General features: G+C 39.9%; 1 protein-coding gene across 1 annotated transcript in view; it reads right to left on the bottom strand.

The window, feature by feature from the left end:
- Positions 1 to 18155, bottom strand: part of LOC115229623 (protein mono-ADP-ribosyltransferase PARP14-like) — a gene marked incomplete at its 3' end in the record, with an annotated part of 47590 nt that overhangs the window by 28392 nt on the left and 1043 nt on the right. The window contains exons 2-3 of the mRNA XM_029799949.2: positions 13927 to 14175; positions 3297 to 3476 (exon numbers count right to left, since the gene is read on the bottom strand). Of these exons, the coding sequence (XP_029655809.1) occupies positions 3297 to 3476; positions 13927 to 14175 (429 nt within the window). The remainder of the gene's footprint in view (positions 1 to 3296; positions 3477 to 13926; positions 14176 to 18155) is intronic.

The raw sequence follows: 18155 nt of genomic DNA, 5'->3' as shown, positions 1-18155 counted from the left end.
AACCACTTCAAGAGTGAAATGGGTGCTTCTACATGCCACCAGCATGGGTATAATTTTGTGCAACACCAGTATCTTCCACGACTGCAATTTTGCTCGGCATGATGGGTCATATTCTCAAACACAACATAATGCCAAAGGTCTCAGTCATTGCCTCTGTGGGCCCAACACTCGAAAGGAACTCAGCCACTTTGCCTCCATGAGGCTCAATGCTAAAGTGGAATTCAGCCACTTTGTTTCTGTGAGGCTCAGTGCTTGAAAGGAACTCAGCTAATTTGCCTCTATGAGGCCCAAAGTTCAAAAGATGTTCTTTATGTTCCACTGGCATGGGTGCACATAGCTTGAAGGGGTCCTCTCAAGTGCAGCACATCACTAAAGTCTCGGTCACCATTCATTGCCTTTGTGAGGCTCAAAGTTTGAAGATCGTGCTTCACCACCTTGTCCCATGTCTTCCTGGGTCTACTTTTATCACAGGTTCCCTCCACAGTTAGAGATTGGCACCTCTTTACACACCTGTCCATATGCATCACATGGTCATACCAGCACACCTCATCTGATTCCTCTTATGCCTAACTTTTCTCTCAAAATGCTTACACTCTGTCGAACATGCATACTGGCATTGCACATCCAGTGAAGCATACTGGCTTCATTTTTCTCAAGCCTACACATGTCCTTGGCTGTCATAGCCCATGTTTCACTGCCATGTAGCATAGCTGTTCACTCACAGGCTTCATACAATCTGCCTTTCACTCTGAGGGAGAGGTCCTTTGTTACCATCAGAAGCAGGAGCTCTCTGAACTTTGCCCAGCCTAATCTTATTCTCACAGCTATACTCTCAGAACATCCACCTCCACTACTAACTTGGTCACCTAGGTAACCGAATCTATCTACTACCTCTAACCTGCAGTTGATGGAGTCTATTTTCTGTGCATTTTCAGTGTTTATTGCACCTGTGCACCTTCCACATACAAAAGTTAATTTCTCTGTTAACCTTCCTTTGTGTCCAAAGATTACAATGGGTGCAGCTTATGGAGTTTCTACCTACACCTTTTCTACAGACTGAGCAGGGCCATCTGCCTGAGAGGATTTGTGATCTGTCTGCCTTCCTACTTACAATGACTTTGGTTTTTGCTAGGTTAACTCTAAGGCCTTTTGATTCTAGATCTTGTTTCCATACCTTGAACTTCTCTAGCTCAGGTAGTGATTCAGCTATAAGAACAAGGTCATCAGGGTATAGGAGCTCCCAGGGGCAGCTTGTCTTGAATTCCTCTGTTATTGCCTGGAGAACTATGATGAACAAAAGGGGGTTGAGCACCCATTCCTTGCTGAATCCCTACTTGTACTCCAAATTCTTCACTATACCTGTTGCCCACCCTCACCTTACTGGTAGCGTTCCTGTACAAGGGTTGTACAGATCTCACCAACCACTCGTCTATCCCTAGTTTCCACATTGACCACCAGATATGGGATGAGCGGACGCTGTCAAAAGTCAACAAAAGACAAGATTTGGCTTGGCATTTCTCCTACAGTTACCTTACCAGAAACATAGCACCAGTGGTGCTTCTCCCTGGCACAAACCCAAACTGCATCTCATCTAGACTAAGTTTCTCCCTAATTAGTTGGGTTATGACTCTCTCTGTAACCTTCATCACCTGAACCAACAATTTGTTACCTCTGTAATTATTTCTATCTTCTAGCTTCATATCTTTCACATGTCCTCTATGATCACAGCCCACATTTCTCTGTCATGGAACATGGCTGTTTGCCCACAGGCATCCTACAATCTGCCTTTCACTCTGAAGGAGAGGCCTTTTGTTGCCAGCAGAGTTAGGAGCTTTCTGAACTTTCACCTAACCTAATCTTATTCTCAGAGCTACACTCTCAGAGCATCCAATTTGCTACTGACTTGGTCACCTACATAACAGAAGCTATCTAGCTTACCCCACTAGCAATTAATGGAATCTATTTTCTGTACATTTTTAGTATTTATTGTACCTGTGCCCCTTCCAAACACAAAACTATTTTCCCAGTTAACCTTCCTCTGATATTGCTGTACCTCTTATGTATCCATCGCTTGCACTAGATACATCACATGGAGCTTCTGCCAATGCATTTTCAACAGAACAAGCAGGGCCATCTACCCAAAGGGGTTTGTAATTTGTCTGCCTTCCTACTTACTAAAACTTTGGTCTTTGCCAGGTTAACTCTAAGGCCCTTTGATTCTAAACCTTGCTTCCACACCTGAAATTTCTTTTTTAGTTCTGGAAGTGATTCAACTATGAGAACAAGTTCATCAGCATAGAGGAGCTCCCAGGGGCAGCATATCTTAAATTGCCCTGTTATTGTCTAGTGGACTATGATAAACAAGAGGGGACTGAGGACCAATCCTTAGTGAACCTCTACCTGTACCTTAGATTAATCGCTATACTCATTGTCCACCCTCACCTTACTGACTGCATCCCTGCTAAAAGACCCCACCCCCACCACTGCTGCAGATGATAATAACAAATCAAAAAAGAAAGAAGTCATTAAAAAAATTGCACTAAATTTTAATTTTTAGTCAGAGAAACTGAGAAGTCATTCACTTATTGAAAAAGCCCTTTTCTTTTGAGGTGGGGGGGGGGGAATCTATAACTTCATAGTAATTACAAGCAATACTCATGTTTACAATGTATCAGATAAATAATTATAATTATCCTTCGTTATTTATACAAGACAGGATTCACAGAGTGAGACAAGAGTATTTTATCAACTGCAATAAATTAAACATCATCATCCTTGTTTTCACATCCATTGTTCCCTGCTTGCATGGGTCAGATTAGTTTATTGAGGCAGACTTTCTATAGCTGGATGCTCTTCCTGATGCTGACCCTCACCTGTTTCCAAGCAAGGTAATATTTCCCCCTGGCCAGACATGGTTTCCACAGAAGACAGGAAACAAACAACCTCACCTGTATGCTGGGGATGCTCGTTTACAGCCATCACATGATGTCAAGACAAGAGTACAAACACACACAGTACATATATGAGGAGCCCTTGTATCAGTTTCTAACTTCTAAACCAGTTGACAAGACTTTGGTCAGCTCAGGGCCATATTAGAAGATATTTTCTTGAGTTGCCTTACATTGGGAATTAACATGGTTAGAAATGAATCTTTTTAACCACAAATCCATGGCTGTGCCCATAAACCAATAATAGGAATCAGATAAAAGTTGACTGAAGGAGGAAAAATCTTAATTAACACCTGAAATAAATCATTTAAGTTTTCACTAAAATATCAAACAAATAACAAGTCCTACCTCTGCTTTTACTGATTCCAAACACCATTTCTAGATGAAGCTTAAAAGCTCTGATTACTTCCTTCCGTACATCAATTAAACAAATATGTTTTATTTTAGAATTTGTGTGAGTATCAAGATAATTCTTTATCGTCTTTACTGTACATTTGGTTCCTTCTTCTATGGGTATACCATAAATACCTGTAATAAATAAAATATACAACACATTTAATCCAACAAATGTTCTTACTCAAAATATATATAACTAGCAGAGATACCCGGTGTTGCTCGGGATTAAAAGGGCATAGTTTGTATATATATGAAACAGGTGATACATGAAAGTGCTGCATTGATGACAAAACATTTGTGGAGTTAATGTAAAAGCTTTGCACAAATGACAAGAATATATGCACAGATGACAAGAAAGGTCACCGATTTGAACAGAATTATCATTTTTATAAGAATGCGATGGATCATATCTGAAAGAAGCTCCAGGTGTTGTGAAGAACGAATTTGTATGTGACCTGATTCTGAGAGCTATTCTATTGAACCTCTGTGTAATCTGGTGAGCTAAACGTTTTAATGATTCAGCATTAAGTGCTGCAGCTGCATGCCTTTGCTGATCTTCAGAAAGTCTCATCTCCTTTCTGTCTTGAGACTCCATCTGATGTCCAGCAGAATGCCTTTGCTGATCTTCAGAAAGTCTCATCTCCTTTCTGTCTTGAGACTCCATCTGATGTCCAGCAGAATGCCTTTGCTGATCTTCAGAAAGTCTCATCTCCTTTCTGTCTTGAGACTCCATCTGATGTCCAGCAGAATGCCTTTGTTGATCTTGGGAAAGTCTCATCTCCTTTCTGTCTTGAGACTCCATCTGATGTCCAGCAGAATGCCTTTGTTGATCTTGGGAAAGTCTCATCTCCTTCTGTCTTGAGACTCCATCTGATGTCCAGCAGAATGCCTTCGCTGATCTTCAGAAAGTCTCATCTCCTTTCTGTCTTGAGACTCCATCTGATGTCCAGCAGAATGCCTTCGCTGATCTTCAGAAAGTTTCATCTCCTTTCTGTCTTGAGACTCCATCTGATGTCCAGCAGAATGCCTTTGCTGATCTTCAGAAAGTCTCATCTCCTTTCTGTCTTGAGACTCCATCTGATGTCCAGCAGAATGCCTTTGCTGATCTTCAGAAAGTCTCATCTCCTTTCTGTCTTGAGACTCCATCTGATGTCCAGCAGAATGCCTTTGCTGATCTTCAGAAAGTCTCATCTCCTTTCTGTCTTGAGACTCCATCTGATGTCCAGCAGAATGCCTTTGCTGATCTTCAGAAAGTCTCATCTCCTTTCTGTCTTGAGACTCCATCTGATGTCCAGCAGAATGCCTTTGCTGATCTTCAGAAAGTCTCATCTCCTTTCTGTCTTGAGACTCCATCTGATGTCCAGCAGAATGCCTTTGCTGATCTTCAGAAAGTCTCATCTCCTTTCTGTCTTGAGACTCCATCTGATGTCCAGCAGAATGCCTTTGCTGATCTTCAGAAAGTCTCATCTCCTTTCTGTCTTGAGACTCCATCTGATGTCCAGCAGAATGCCTTTGCTGATCTTCAGAAAGTCTCATCTCCTTTCTGTCTTGAGACTCCATCTGATGTCCAGCAGAATGCCTTTGCTGATCTTCAGAAAGTCTCATCTCCTTTCTGTCTTGAGACTCCATCTGATGTCCAGCAGAATGCCTTTGCTGATCTTCAGAAAGTCTCATCTCGTTTCTGTCTTGAGACTCCATCTGATGTCCAGCAGAATGCCTTTGCTGATCTTCAGAAAGTCTCATCTCCTTTCTGTCTTGAGACTCCATCTGATGTCCAGCAGAATGCCTTTGCTGATCTTCAGAAAGTCTCATCTCCTTTCTGTCTTGAGACTCCATCTGATGTCCAGCAGAATGCCTTTGCTGATCTTCAGAAAGTCTCATCTCCTTTCTGTCTTGAGACTCCATCTGATGTCCAGCAGAATGCCTTTGCTGATCTTCAGAAAGTCTCATCTCCTTTCTGTCTTGAGACTCCATCTGATGTCCAGCAGAATGCCTTTGCTGATCTTCAGAAAGTCTCATCTCCTTTCTGTCTTGAGACTCCATCTGATGTCCAGCAGAATGCCTTTGCTGATCTTCAGAAAGTCTCATCTCCTTTCTGTCTTGAGACTCCATCTGATGTCCAGCAGAATGCCTTTGCTGATCTTCAGAAAGTCTCATCTCCTTTCTGTCTTGAGACTCCATCTGATGTCCAGCAGAATGCCTTTGCTGATCTTCAGAAAGTCTCATCTCCTTTCTGTCTTGAGACTCCATCTGATGTCCAGCAGAATGCCTTTGTTGATCTTGGGAAAGTCTCATCTCCTTTCTGTCTTGAGACTCCATCTGATGTCCAGCAGAATGCCTTTGCTGATCTTCAGAAAGTCTCATCTCCTTCTGTCTTGAGACTCCATCTGATGTCCAGCAGAATGCCTTTGCTGATCTTCAGAAAGTCTCATCTCCTTTCTGTCTTGAGACTCTATCTGATGTCCAGCAGAATGCCTTTGTTGATCTTCAGAAAGTCTCATCTCCTTTCTGTCTTGAGACTCCATCTGATGTCCAGCAGAATGCCTTTGCTGATCTTCAGAAAGTCTCATCTCCTTTCTGTCTTGAGACTCCATCTGATGTCCAGCAGAATGCCTTTGCTGATCTTCAGAAAGTCTCATCTCCTTTCTGTCTTGAGACTCCATCTGATGTCCAGCAGAATGCCTTTGCTGATCTTCAGAAAGTCTCATCTCCTTTCTGTCTTGAGACTCCATCTGATGTCCAGCAGAATGCCTTTGCTGATCTTCAGAAAGTCTCATCTCCTTTCTGTCTTGAGACTCCATCTGATGTCCAGCAGAATGCCTTTGCTGATCTTCAGAAAGTCTCATCTCCTTTCTGTCTTGAGACTCCATCTGATGTCCAGCAGAATGCCTTTGCTGATCTTCAGAAAGTCTCATCTCCTTTCTGTCTTGAGACTCCATCTGATGTCCAGCAGAATGCCTTTGCTGATCTTCAGAAAGTCTCATCTCCTTCTGTCTTGAGACTCCATCTGATGTCCAGCAGAATGCCTTTGCTGATCTTCAGAAAGTCTCATCTCCTTTCTGTCTTGAGACTCCATCTGATGTCCAGCAGAATGCCTTTGCTGATCTTCAGAAAGTCTCATCTCCTTTCTGTCTTGAGACTCCATCTGATGTCCAGCAGAATGCCTTTGCTGATCTTCAGAAAGTCTCATCTCCTTTCTGTCTTGAGACTCCATCTGATGTCCAGCAGAATGCCTTTGCTGATCTTCAGAAAGTCTCATCTCCTTTCTGTCTTGAGACTCCATCTGATGTCCAGCAGAATGCCTTTGTTGATCTTCAGAAAGTCTCATCTCCCTTCTCTCTTGAGGTCCTATATGATGTGTTGCAGCATGTGTTTGGTGATCTTTGGAAAGTGTCATGTCCCTTCTTCCCTCTTGAGACTCCATCTGATGTACTGCAGCATGCCATTGCTGATGTTCAGAAAGTCTCATCTTCTGTCTTCAGACTCCATTTGATGTGTTGCAGCATGCGTTTGTTCTTTGGAAAGTGTCATGCCCCTTCTGTATTGAGACTACATCTGACATGCTGCAGCATGCTTTTACGCCGTTCAAGAATTTGGACCTGGAGATCTCCATTTCCAGCGACTTCGAGGGCCACCTCCCAGTGATGTCGTGTGTCAACGAAGAGCCCGCAACTACAAGACGACCAAAGATTTTTTTTTTTTTCCCAAGGTCTGGGGTCTCCCGCCCCTAAGCCCGTGACCATCACCTAATCACCTTTACCCATCTTGTTGCTTAACAACAACAGTATGCTTTTACTGATGTTGACAAAGTCTTACGTCCATTATCTCTTGAGACTCTCGCCTTCAGTTTTCTGCACTCCTCCTTGCCTTATAGATGTTTCTGGAAAGATTATGTTTTTCCTTTGGTGGCATAATTTTTTTCAATATTCTAAACAAAAAATTATAAACATAGAAAAAATATACATTAATCTCTATTTTTGAAAGCATGTAGTATGTCTATATTTTTGTATACTGTATAAATTAACCAAATATAAGCAATTTGCAAATACCCTGCAACCTTGTAACTGCTGCAATAATTATGAACTGTTAATGGAATGGTAGATATGTATTTTTATATAATTTGGACCTTCCACATAATTGTTTTTTGTCAAGAGGTTGTGTAGATGATAGCTTGTTTAATAATGTAGGTCAGTGGTTTTCAACCAGGGTTCCACGGATCCTTAGGGTTCCACCAGTACAGTCCAGGGGTTCCGCAAAAAGTTACAAAACTGCTAAAATTGGCAGTAATTTTTAAGTCTCTTGTGCAGATATGTGTGCATAAGACTATTAAATTATTGCACAGGGGTTCCTCGAGCCAGTGGAATGTTTCCTTGGGGTTCTGCTCCAGCAAAAAGTTTGAAAAGCACTGATGTAGGTAGTGGGCACGCAAACACACACGCACTCACAGACACATACACATGCGACGATACGCACACATACACTCTCACAAACAGACATATACATATAATAAGAGAGACACATGCAGACATACATTCACGCATATCAGTCATCACATGTGTATGCATATGTGTAGATGTGCATGTGTTTAATAATGTACCTAGTGTGAAAACCCACACACAGTCAGAGAGACACACACACACTCGTACACCCACACACACATACACTCAGAGATACATACACACTTGTATAAGTGACATCATCATTGTCAAGGTTTGAAATGTCCTGTACTATTTTCATCCTTATTGAATGCACAAACACACACACAAAAGTGAAAGAATGAAAGGGAAACAATATTACACAATGGTTTCCGATAGAGGGAGAAATGTAAATGGTGCATTTAAATAGAGAGAGTGCAGGAAACTTAAAATAAGCAAAGTAATGTTGTGGGGAGAACATTCAGATAGCATGAAGACAACGATATATATATATATATATATATACGCACGACAAAACTGAAACACACTGAAGCCAATTTTCATAGAGAGAGAAATAGAGAGGGAGAGAGTGAGAAATAGAGAGAGAGAGACAGAGGGAGAAATAGAGAGTGAGAGAGTGAGAAATATAGAGAGAGGGAGAAATAGAGAGTGAGAAATAGAGAGATATAGTGAAAAATAGAGAGAGAGAGTAAGAAATAAAGAGAGAGTGAGAAATAAAGAGAGAGAGAGTGAGAAAGAGAGAGAAAGTGAGTGAGAAATAGAGAGAGAGGGAGTGAGAAATAGAGAGAGAGTGAGTTAGAGAGAGCGTGAGAAATAGAGTGAGAGTGAGAAATAGAGAGAGAGAAAGAAAGAAATGAATATTTGTATATGTGAAAGTGGGAAAAAGGAAAAGAGATTAATAGAGAGAGAGAATCAGTTAAAAACTGCAGTTTTTAGAGAAAAAGCCATGTAAAGAACTTTTTTATGGTCAGTTTGTCACATTGCGTGGGAGCTCTGGACAAAATGTTATAGTGCATAAACATCCATGGCACATAAGTAATGTGTGTGTAAAGTTTGGTGAAAATCAGTTGAAAACTGTAGAAATACATACATATTACAAACACAGACATACTTTGTTTTATACATATAGATTAACATATGATATAATTTCAGTAATTTATCAGCTGCAATACCAAGAAACAACACAATTCCATCATTTACAAGAAGATTCTTTAATAGACAGAGGAGAACTTTCTAGGTGCAATATCATGGCCATTCATGACCGGGGGTGGGGGGTCTTTACACTCATTAATATACGACGGTATTTAATAAGATCTAAGTTTGTCTCTCTCTCTTCTTGAACACGTTTCTTTTCTTCGTTGTTTGTACAGTTAAATAATAATAACAATAATAATAATAATAATAATAGAAATAACAATAATAATAATGATAATAATAATAACTTTAATGTCTCCTTTTCCATGCTTCAGGTGGAATTGGTTGAGGCAAATTTTCTATGTGTAGCTGACATTCCTATCACAAGCCCTTACCAAGGAAGCTAATATTGCCCCATGGCCAGACATGTTTTCATTGAAGATCAGAAATGCTTGTAAGATGGTGATCCTTGTTTATAACTATCATTTGATTACACACACATATGTATAAAGTGTTAGAAGTGGTGTTCAAGAGAGACACCTATGCTGGTATGGTCATGTGATGCATATGGATGAGGACAGCTATGTAAAGATGTGCTGATCTCTAACTGTGGATGGCACCTGTGATAGCAGTAGGCCCAGGAAGAAATGGGATGAGGTGGTGAAGCATGACCTTTGAACTTTGAACCTCACAGAGGCAGACAAGTGACCGAGACCTTTGGCGATGTGTTCTGCTTAAGAGGACCTATTAAGCCAAGTGAAACTATGCTGGTGGCACCTAAAGAACATCTTTTGAATGTTGGGCCTCATGGAGGCAAAGTGGCTGAGTACCTTTCGAGCATTAGACCTCTCAGTGGCAAAAATACCTGAGTACCTTTCAAACCTTGGGCATCATGGAGGCATAGTGACTAGTTCCTTTCAAGCATTGGATCTGATGGAGGCAAAGAAGCTGAGTTCCATTTGAATGTTGGGCCTCACGGAGGTGAGATGTTTGAGTTCCTTTCGAGTGCTGGACCTCATGGAGGCAAAGTGGCCAAGCTCCTTCCGAGTCTTGGGCCTCATGGAGGCAATGACCAAGACCTTGGGCATTATGAGATGAAGACCCATTATGCCTAGCAAAATTGCAGTCATGGCAGATACCAGTATCATACAAATGGCACCTGTGCCTGTGGCACGTAAAAGCACCTATTACGCTCTCAGAGTGGTTGGCATTAGGAAAGGCATCTAGCTGTAGAGAAATATGCCAAATCAGACTGGAGCCTGGTGCAGCCTTCCAGCATGCCAACCCAGTCGAATCATCCAACCCATGCCAGCATGGACAACGAACATTAAATGATGATGATGATATTTATATGTAGTTAATGTTTGCTTCTATGTTCAGTTATAATAGGAACAATTTCATACTAATCGGATAGTTTACTCTCTCCTTTTGTAGAGAACAAATTCATTACATTTGGGCAGGAATATTACTGACAGTGACTTCGAAGTTTGGGCCAGTTAGGACAGTGCAATGAAGGTTTAATGTCTGCTTTCCATGCTGGCATGGGTTGGACGGTATGACTGTTGGCTGGCACCAAGCTCCAATCTGATCTGGCAAAGTTTCTATAGCTGGATGCCCTTTCTAACACCAGCCACTCCGAGAGTGTAGTGCATGCATTAACATGCCACCGGCACAAGGGCCAGTCAGGCGGTACTGGCATTGACCATGTTCAAGTTGTGCTTTTTACATGCCAACTGCACAGGAGCCAGTCAGGCGACGCTGGCAATGACCATGCTTGAATTGTGCTTTTTACGTGCCAGCAGCACAGGAAGCAGTTAGGCAGCACTGGCAACGATCACACTCGAATGGTGCTTTTAACGTTCCACCGGCACAGGTACCAATTAGGCGGTTCTGTCATCAGCCACAACAATGATTTCACTTACTTCAACAGGTCTTTGCAAGTGGAGGTATCTAAAGTTAGGCTTTTGTATATACATGTATTAATAGTATTAATTGTAGTTTTAAATTTTTTATAATTAAAATTAGATAAACTTTGATAAACTTAGATATGTTTCGACTAAAGATTGGTCCAGGCCCTGTCTAACTTAATAGCATAACTTAGTTATTGTCTTTTAAAATTGATATTCGCTAGTTATTCCCATTGATAATTATATTTATAGTATTTATTCGATACTATATAACTACGAATTGATTATTTCTATAAGTATTTTACATAAGATTTCTGAAAGTTCGTTTAAGTTTGTTTGTTTGTATTTTTAAAATTAGCTATTTCATCTTTAAATATGAAAAATTAATTTATTAGGTTTTTATTATATGTACATATATATTTATTTATAGAGATTATTTTAGATCTTAATTATAATATTTATATACATTTATATATTTTCATTGATAATTTGTATATAATAGTTTTTTTGTTTTTTTTAATATTTATGTAATTAGATATAGACTATTACCGATATTAGATTATTGGTGTGTTTCCTACCTTATAAATTGAAATTAATATTTAACATTATAATTGATTTTGATATAATCATAATTGTTAAGTTTTAAGTTTCTAGTTTGATAATAGAGTTTATTATAAGTAAAATTATTATATTATTTATATCTTAAAAATATTGTTTAAATATTTCTGATTATTTTTAACATATTTCAATTAACCTGAAGATTGACTGTAACCATAACTCGAATTATTAATTGAATTTAAATTATTGTTATTCGAATTGGTACAGCCATGAAACGATCGTAGTGTTTTACTCTTTATCTTCTATTAAACTTTTAATACTTTTGATATATAAAAAAAATTAATTAATTAATTAATTAAGAAATAAAATAATATATAAATATAAAAATATACATACATACATATATATATATATATATATATATATATATTTGTATATATATATATAATTTATAAGTTTAAATTATTTAAATAATTTTTTATTTTTAACTTTATATTTTAAAATTAATTTTATGTATTGGCTTATGTTTTTCACTGTTTGATTTGCCTAATAGTGGTTTTATCTCTAATTTAATTTAATATAATATAATATAATATAATATATTTATACAATAAGATTGGATTTAATCCTAAATCCCATTTTTCCCTGTAAGTTTGGATTTATTCCCTAATATTATTATTATATATATATATATATATATATATATATATATATATATATATATATATACAGATATATTTAAAAACTTAGGGTAACAAGAATATTTATCGAAAAATTCTTAGTTACCAATGGACTAGAGAGAAAAAATTAGTCAATAGACTATATATCATTCAGAGAAGAATACAGTGTACATTCAAACACAAAAGAGATACCCAAAGAACAGGATATCTGACTCGCTAGAAAGAGCAGTTAAAAACTCCAAGCCACCAATTGTTGTAATTCCGAAAGTGATTGAAAAATAATTTGGGAATTACAACAATTGGTGGCTTGGTGTTTTTAACTGCTCTTTCTAGCGAGTCAGATATCCTATTCTTCAGGTATCTCTTCTATGTTTGTATATACAGATATATATATATATATATATGTACAAATATATATATGTACGTATACACACACACACACACACACATATATATATATATAATTATTGTTGACTCAAGCAGTATTAATATGAAAAGCAATCTTTATATCCAACTTAACATAAAGGTCATGTTAGAACAGAGAGAACTGCATTATTTACCTCAAGAGGACCTCCCACAGGGCCTTGGGTGCATAAAATTACTCATATTTATATTTTTAACAGACGAGAACCATCTGCTACGATGACATGATTTCATCCTGCCTGGACTCTTCAGTAGAAGACATCTAGTGGAGACATAACAGCCAAATCTATTGACCATGTATAGAATTTCAGTATCTGTTAAGGCACTGATTTTGCAAATAGCTAGCAAGCCTATGAAAAAGGTAATTAACAGCAACAGAAGCAATAGTAATACCAACAGGCAATTTTTATATCCAACTAAATGTGGATGTTGTGTTTGAGCACCAAATGCTATGTTATTTACTGTGAGAGAACCTCTCATATGGTTCATAAAGGCACTCATATTGTTAGTGTTGGCAGACAAGAATTGTCTGCTTGGGTGCCGGGACTGTCACACACTCACACAACAACAACAAATAGTGTACTTGTAGAATGTCAGTTGTGCCACAACAGGCCTCTTTTCAATTCCTGGCTACCAAATCCACTGAGAAGGTTTTGGCCATCCCATGTCTATAATAAAAGACTTGCCAGGGAACTGAATCAGAAATCATGTGGAACATCAGCTTTTTAACCATGCTGCCACATCTCCTACAATAATATATCATCATCATCCCCATCATCATTAACGTCCGTTTTCCATACTGGCATGGGTTGGACGGTTCGACCGGGGTCTGGTAAGCCATGGAGGCTGCACCATGCTCCAGTCTGGTTTGGCAGTGTTTCTACAGCTGGATGCCCTTCCTAACGCCAACCACTCTGTGAGTGTAGTGGGTGTTTATTAGGTGCCACCAGCACAGGAGCTACAGGAGGCTGGCAAACGGCCACGATCAGTTTGTGCTTTTACATGTCACGGACACGGACGCCAGTCAAGCGGCATTCACCGACACGGACACCAGTCATTATCATCATCATCATCATTTCACATCTGTTTTCAAGGCCAGAGAGCTGCCCAGGCACCAATTTTCTCTTTTGGTATAGGTTCTATGGCTGGATGCCCTTCCTTTACAGAATGCCAACCACTTTAGAGAATGCACTGGGTGCTTTTTATGTGACACCGTCACAGGAGCTGGTGTCACGTAAAAAGCACCTGTGGGATGGCCAAGTTACTTGCAAGACAAAGGCTTTTAGTTGAGAGGGGGAGTGAAACCAAGGGAAGTGGATGGGTGCCAGGGGAAAGGTTAGAGCATGAGAGAAGGACAGGATAGTTGCCTTGCTATACACTAAATAGTGTAATTACTATTTCTATACCAAATAATTTGAACAGAATAAAAATGGTAAATTCTTACCTGTACTGATGGCAGGAATTGCAATTGATGTATAAGACTTTTCTTCAAGGAATGCCAAACAATTTTGAACAGCTCTTGAAAGGTAAAAAATTTCATGGGTTCGTCCATTATTCCAAACGGGTCCAACAGCATGAATGATAGTCTTGCATTTGAGTTTTCCAGCTTTAGTTGACACTACTTCTCCAGTTTTCAGTTCACTCCTTCTTCGATTCATAATTTTGTTAGATTCAATTTGAATTTCAAACCCACCTGCAAAGATATTTGTTTTCTTAAGTTTCTGTTTAATACATGCTAAAATATGTTAATATATATCATAAATTAATATATTTAGGTATGGAAAGAAGGTCTAGAATTGAAGGGCTTTAGAGTTAACCAGGCAAAACTGAAAGCAGTAAGGCAGACAAATCACAAATCCCTCCAAATATCCCTGCTCAATCTGAAGAAAAGGCATAGGTAGCAACTCCGTAAGATGTACCTGGTGTAAGCTATGGACACATAAAAGGTGCAGCAATATCAAAGGAAGATTAACAGGGAAAAAAGTTTGTGTGTGTGGAGTAGGCACATGTACGATAAACACTAGAAATGTACAGAAAAGAGACTCCATCAAATGCCAGAGGTCTAAGCTAGAGGTAGTAGATAGCTTCTGTTATCTATGTGACCAAATCATCAGTGGAGGTGGATACTCTGAGAGTGTAGCAGTGAGAATAAAAATGGCAGGGCAAAATTCAGAGAGCTCCTGACCCTGCTGGCAACCAAAGGTGAAAGTAAGATTGTATGATGCCTGTGTGCGAACAGCTACGCTACATAGCAGTGAAACATGGGCTGTGAGAGCCAAGGACATATGTAGGGTTGAAAGAAATGAATCCAGTATGCTTCACTGGATGTGCAATGTCAGTGTGTATGTTTGACAGAGTGTAAGCATCTTGAAAGAAAAGTTAGGGATAAGAGGCATCAGATGTTGTGTGCAAGAGGGATGACTGCACTGGTATGGTCATGTGATGCATGTAGATGAGGACAGTTGTATGAAGAAGTGTCACACCCTAACAGTGGAGGGAACATGTGGAAGAGGTAGATCCAGGAAGAAATGGGATGAGGTGGTGAAGCATGACCTTCATACTTTGAACCTGACAGAGGCAGTGACGAAGATCTTTGACAATATGTGATGTTTGAGATGACCTGTCAAGCCAAGTGAGATTGGAGTAATGGCCAATGCCATTGTAGCATAACTGGCCCATATAAAGCACCCTTCAGATGTTGGGTGATATGCTGAGCTTGTGAGGACCTGTCAAACCATAGTCATGGCTGATGCCAGTGGCACACAAAAAGCACCGTTTGAGCATTGGGTCACATGGAAGCAGTCACAGGTGACCGAGACCTTTGGTAAGATACCGTGCTTGTACAGACCTGTCAAAACAAGTGAGACTGTAGTCATGGCCAATGCCAGTGTCAGGCCAATGGCATCCGTGCCAGTGGCATGTAAAAAACATCCACTACACTCTCAGAGTGGGTGGCATTAGGAAGGGCATCAAGCCGTAGAATCTTTGCCAAATCAGATTGGTAGCTGATGCAATCCCCTGGCTTACCAGTTTTCAGTCAAACCTATTTCTTTACTGCCCACAAGGGGCTAGACACAGAGAGGACAAACAAGGACAGACACACGGATTAAGTCAATTATATCGACCCCAGTGCATAACTGGTACTTATTTAATCGACCCCGAAAGGATGAAAGGCAAAGTCAACCTCGGCGGAATTTGAACTCAGAACTTAATGGCAGACGAAATACCATCACGCATTTCGCGTGCTAACGTTTCTGCCCACTTGCTGCCTTTTTCAGTCAAACTGACCAACCTATGCCAACATGGAAAACGGACATTAAGCAATGATGATAATGATATTGTGATATATTATATCAATATATGTATTATATTTTAATTCTATAATACGTTACTTCTATATATACACACACAAGTGTGTATATGTATATATATGCAACAGAGTGTTAGTGTATTGAGAAGTTTGGCATAAGAAGAATTAGATGCTGTGTGTGAGAGAAGACAGTGCTGGTTTGGTCATGTGATGTGGAGGGATGCTGACAGCTCCACGAAGAAGTGCCGTTCATTCAAAGTGGATGGGGCTTGTGGAAGAGGGAGACCCAGGAAAACAGGACGAAGTACTGAAGAACAACTTTAGAATGGTGAACCTTTTGGATGAGATGACAAAGGACCAAGATACCTGGTGGCTTGCTGTGCTCAAGAAGACCTGACCTCCACAGCAGAAGTGTATCAACTTTATGCTTAGAGAAATTAGGAAGTGTCTAACATTCTGAGCCTACTCTTTGTCAGAAGGAATAGCAGAAGAGAGAGAGAAGAGGAGAAACTTGTGTCAGAGTGTCACTACAAGCTGAAATGATGAGAGGAGGAAGAGGTTGCTGAAGATGTGAGTGGTTCTGGCAACCTAGGGAGACATCTATGAGAGCTGACTTGAAGTGCTAGTGACAAGGGAGACAACTATGAACTTGACACGTGTATGTGAGCACACATGTGTGTGAGTACTGTGTATAAGTATCTATGCATGTGTGTATGTAAGTCCATCCTTTTGGTTTATGTGTGTGTGTATAAGGCTTATGCAATGCAACTGTGTGTGCAAGCAAGAGGATGTATATATATAGCTATTGTGTGCATGTACACTGTGTGTGTGTTTGTGAGTTTATGTGTAGAAGTGTGTGTTTATGCGTGTATGTGTAGATGTGTGTGTGTATATATGAAGCTATTGAGTGCATATCTTGTGTGAGTGTGTGTATGTGTGTGCGCCCCTGCTTTCTATTTTTGTGTGTATATTTATGAAACTATCAGACATCCGATTCAATGTGTTAAGTGTGAAACTGGATAGAGGTGTTTGGTGGAAGATGGGTGAGGAAAGTGGTAGGTGTTGGGAAGTGTAGGTGTGTTATGATATAGTTGCTGTTATAAGCGTGAGGATGGGTAGCATGAGGGGTGGGTGGGTGCCAGTGTGGGCAAAGGAGGAGGAGAAGGAATGAGTGCATGTGGATGTGTGTACATGCTGTTTGAATGTGGTGTTGGGTAATGAGTTCAACAGTGTAGAGTAGGTGTGTGTGTGGGTGGGTAGATGTTGAGGGGACACTGGGAATGTAAGTAGTGGGTGGTTTGTAGGTGAAGGAGGGTTTGAAATGAAAAGGGATGCAGAATTTAGACTGTAAGAGACTTGACTACAGAGAAGGAGAATTATTTCCCGTTCTATATGGAGACAGGAGTCTGGGTGGCATTTGTTACAAAGCCAGTCTGAACATGAACAGATGTTGCAGGGAATGAGCAATGAAGCAGTAATGGCACAAGACCAGGGGGTCATTACAGAGCTTGATGATGTGAAGGTGTTCATCAAACAGGCAGCAACCAGTCGGTCCAATGTATGGGGAATGGCAAAGAGTGAAGGGGATGGAGTAAATCAGATTACGGAAGGTGCAAGAGAAGGAATCAATGATATGGAAGGAGCAGTCGTGAGCACCAGTGAAGATGGTGGTGCTAGAGAGGAAGGGAATGTATGGCAGTGTAGGGAAGAGCAAAGGGCGAATTCAGGTTTAGTGACACGAGAAGGGAAAGAGCTACAGGCTTGTAGGTCATGTAGGTGGTGGGGACATTTGGAGGGAGGGGATGTTTTCCAAACCTGAACGACAATATTTTTTGAATTGTAGTTAAGGGCAGTTCAGGACTTGGCAAACATTTGCAGTTGATAATGGTAGGAGAGTTTAAGAATGAAGGGGAAAAAAGGACATAAAGATAAGAGGAAGAGTAACATGGCAAGGAATGATGAACGTGAGTGATAGAGAGGAGATAAGAGAGGGGAAAGTAGGATGAGCAACTACATAGAAGCATGAGAGACACAAGTGGTATGGAATGGAGTGTAACAGAAGAAGAGATCAGCATTGCATCAGACATAAGTTTCTTTAAATGGAATGTAACATTGCTGCAATCATTTATAATTATCCAGATTTTGGGGACTGGTCAGTGATCAAGTGTCTCAAATCTATAAACAATTCACCACCACCGTATTTTAATGTCCATTGTTGGATGTCCTTCTTGTAGCCAATTGCCACATGTTTCCAAATGAGGGAATATTTTTCCATGGTCAGACATGTTTTTCATGGAAGACTGGAAATGGCACAATATTATGCAACTCAAACAGTGATAGACATAAACCAAAACATAAATAAC

This window comes from Octopus sinensis, unplaced genomic scaffold, assembly GCF_006345805.1.
Source record: "Octopus sinensis unplaced genomic scaffold, ASM634580v1 Contig13273, whole genome shotgun sequence".
NCBI classification, from domain to species: Eukaryota; Metazoa; Mollusca; class Cephalopoda; order Octopoda; family Octopodidae; genus Octopus; species Octopus sinensis.
This window is presented reverse-complemented; position numbering and strand designations above follow the sequence as displayed.